We start from the raw sequence: 3926 nt of genomic DNA, 5'->3' as shown, positions 1-3926 counted from the left end.
TGCTCTATGACCTAAGCGCTTACGTCACTATGCAATAATGTTGAGAGATGCTTCAGATGTGCTGTCTTCCTCTTTCATTATATGACCTTCAGATGCGTTGTCTTCTTCCTTTATCATGTGGGTTGATTCCGTTTTATTATTGCTTTCTTCAGATAACTCTGAGACGCATAGCTGGCACTTGTGGTCTTCTCTGTCTTTTATCAAATAGCAGAGATTCATCTTTATCCCTTCAGGGAGCTTTTCTAAGAGTCCGGATAAGTTGTAGAATGCTGATTCAAATTCCACTAAGAGTCTCATCTCTCTTTATTCCATGGTAACATTTTTTAGAAATTCCGTGTGAAAAATAGGTTTTTTCAGGTTTTTGAAGTCCTTCAATAAAACTTATAGTAAAATTAAGATTTTGAGAAAAATCATTTTGTATTGATTTTAAGAATTCGGTGTCATTACAATTAACATTAGTTAAAATCATTAATTTTTGATCTATTAATTTTGATAATTTAATTATTTCTTCTCTTAAATCTTCTAATTTACTTTTTTCCATTAGGTGACGTTTTTAGAAGAGTTACGATTTTAAGTGTGTCTTTTAAATCTTGCTATAAGGAGTAACTTAGGCAATTTCGGCATTCAAGTTATAGGCATGGGAGAATTGGCCTTATATTAAAAACATACTTTTCAAAATAAAAAAGTTTTATTTTTTAAAAAAATATAAATTGTAGTTTCTAAAAAAATATTTTTTAATTCTTTTAATATTTTTATTTTTATTTCTAAAATTTTCTTAAACACGCTAAAACATAAAAAAAATTTATTAAATTTTTCTTTTAACAATTTAATAATATTCAAACAAATACTTAATAAAGCATTTACTAAAAGTAATTATTCCAAATATGTACTTTATATATTATAAAGTGTCTAATTTAGTCATTTATTATATCTTTACATTTCAACATACTATATCTACAAATTACTTTATAATACTCATTTTAGATTCATATCATCTAATAATCTTAACGAATTATTTTTACTTAGAACGGGTGCTCAGGTTTTTAATTTACTGGAACATTTATACCCATTATTACTTGTCACTCTACCGTATACCCTACTCTTATATGTTGTTATCATCAATGAAAATTATTGGCAATCAGGGGAAGAAAATAAAAGGAGAAAATGATAATATTTTGGTGCAACAAAATAAAACGTAAAGATTGGGCGATGGAACGAAGTCACAGTTTGTTTGTTTGATCACTGAAGTGTGAAGATAAGGGATGAGTGGAGAGACTACTTCATGCAATCACAATCTTGGAGGACTTTGTGCATTTTTTGTTGATGACGACTTACTACAATACCACATATTGCACGCAGTTGAGTTGTATAACATATGATTTGGAATCTATAAAAGGAACGGATAACATATTCTCATATGCAAAAATAAAAAAAACATATTCACTACTCTTCCATACATCTCATTTATCATAGTCATAGATTATAATTTATAAGTTGCCTCTCATAATGAAAACCACCCTTATCTTGTGGTTTTATTTGCTACTACCCTTGTCCCTATTAAACTTCACTTTCACCATTAACATTGTTACTTCCCAATGTCTTGGCCATCAACAATCTTTGCTACTCCATTTGAAGAACAACCTCATATTTAGCCCAGCTAAGTCCAATAAACTAATTCATTGGAACCACACTGATGATTGTTGCCAATGGAAAGGTGTAGCTTGCAGCACCAAGGGAAATGTTATTGCTCTTGACATAAGCCATGAATTCATCACTGGAGGAAACTTAACTAGTCTCTTCAAACTGCAATATTTGCAGAATTTGAATTTGGCTTATAATGAGTTCCACTTTGGAATTAATTCCGAGTTCAAAAACCTGAAGAATCTCAGGTATTTGAATTTGTCAAATGCTGGTTTCATGGGACAAATTCCAACTAAAATCTCTCACTTGTCCAACTTGGAAACTCTAGATTTGTCTACCACATTCACCTCATCATCACAACATGGTCTAAAACTTGAGAAGCCAAACATTGTAGAGTTTGTGCAAAACTTTACAAGAATGAAAGAACTGTATCTAGATGGTGTTGCAATTTCAGCCAAAGGAGAGGAGTGGTGCCATGCTGTTTCTTCCCTACAAAGTTTACAAGTTTTGAGTATGTCCTCTTCCAATCTCTCTGGCCCTCTTGATCCTTCATTGACAAAGCTTCAATCTCTCTCAGTACTTCAACTAGACCATAACAATTTGTCAAGCCCAGTTCCTGATTACTTTGGGAATTTGTCTGGCTTAAACACATTGCAGCTCAGAAGTTGCGGATTGAGTGGAGTTTTTCCAAAAAATATCTTGCAACTACCGTCACTTCAAGTTCTTGATGTGTCTGATAATCAAGGTCTTCATGGTTCCTTACCGAACTTCCCAAATCAAGCATCTCTCAGTCACTTGAATCTTAGCCACACAAATTTCTCAGGTCCTATACCAGATACTATTGGCAATTTGAAACATTTTTCTACACTAGATTTGTCCAATTGCCAATTCAATGGGACACTTCCCAATTCAATCTCAAATCTTGCCCAACTTGTTTATCTTGATTTGTCATTCAATAACCTTACTGGTCCTCTTCCATCTTTCAATAGGTCAAAGGCTCTGAGAAGCTTGTTGCTTAATCATAATTATCTAAAGGGTCCACTTCCATCCACCCATTTTGAAGGCCTTATAAATCTTGTGAGCATTGATTTAGGGGATAACTCTCTAGATGGAAGAGTCCCTTCGTCTTTGTTTAACCTTCCATCTCTACAACTACTCTCTCTTTCTAACAATAGATTTGATGGCCAACTTGATGAATTCCCAAATAGCTCCTTCTCATTAATAGGGATGCTTGATTTAAGTGGAAACTCTTTGCAAGGCCGTATTCCTTTGTCTATCTTTCAACTAAAAAGACTCACTTTTCTTGAACTTTCCACAAACATGTTCAATGGCACAATACAATTGAGTATGATTCAAGGCCTGCAAAAATTAACAACACTTGATCTCTCACACAACAACTTGTCAGTTGTTGCAAGTGCTATAGATGACAATGGTTTGCCATTTCCCAAGTTACAGAACCTTTGGTTGGCTTCATGCAAGTTGGGTACATTTCCTTCATTTTTGAGAAATCAGACCACTTTACTTTATTTAGACTTATCCAACAATCAAATTGAAGGGATCATACCCAATTGGATTTGGAGATTTGAATTTCTGACCTCCTTGAATCTTTCTCACAATTTTCTGACGAATTTGGAAGGGCCTTTCCAAAATCTTAGTTCAAATTTGTTCTATCTTGATCTTCATGAAAATCAATTGCAGGGGCCAGCACCCATTTTCGCCAAAAATATTGTTTCTTTGGACTACTCAAATAATAGATTCAGTTCTATTATTACACCAGCGGGTAATATTGGTAATTCTATTCCTGGAGCAATCAGTATATTTCTATCAGACAACAGTTTTCATGGAAAAATTGATGAATCCATTTGCAATATTTCAACTCTTCGAGTGCTTGATCTTTCACACAATGACTTTGTTGGAAAGATTCCTGAGTGCTTGACAGGAAGGAGGAGTAGCTCTCTGAAACTACTGAGTCTTGCTGGAAACAATCTCAATGGCCAAATTTCAGATACATTCTCAACTTCTTGTGCTCTAAGGTTTCTAGATCTCAATGGAAATCTTTTAAAGGGAAGTGTCCCAAAATCTTTGGCCAATTGTCAGAATCTTCAAGTCCTTAATGTTGGAAACAATCAATTAATGGACGAGTTCCCGTGCTTCTTGAAGAAAATTTATACGATAAGTGTCCTGGTCTTGAGGTCAAACAAATTTTATGGACAGATTGGGTGCTCTAATGTGATTGGCAATTGGGAAAGGCTTCAAATTGTTGATGTAGCAGACAACAAATTTAG

The 3926-nt window shown here is 33.9% G+C and overlaps 1 protein-coding gene across 1 annotated transcript in view; it reads left to right on the top strand.

The window, feature by feature from the left end:
• The window catches only part of LOC107627687 (receptor-like protein 12), a 3776-nt gene continuing 1258 nt past the window's right edge, over nucleotides 1409-3926 (top strand). The window contains exon 1 of the mRNA XM_016330512.2: nucleotides 1409-3922. Coding sequence (XP_016185998.1) covers nucleotides 1507-3922 — 2416 coding nt within the window. The 5' untranslated portion in view covers nucleotides 1409-1506. The remainder of the gene's footprint in view (nucleotides 3923-3926) is intronic.

This window comes from Arachis ipaensis, chromosome B02 (assembly GCF_000816755.2).
Source record: "Arachis ipaensis cultivar K30076 chromosome B02, Araip1.1, whole genome shotgun sequence".
NCBI classification, from domain to species: Eukaryota; Viridiplantae; Streptophyta; class Magnoliopsida; order Fabales; family Fabaceae; genus Arachis; species Arachis ipaensis.
This window is presented reverse-complemented; position numbering and strand designations above follow the sequence as displayed.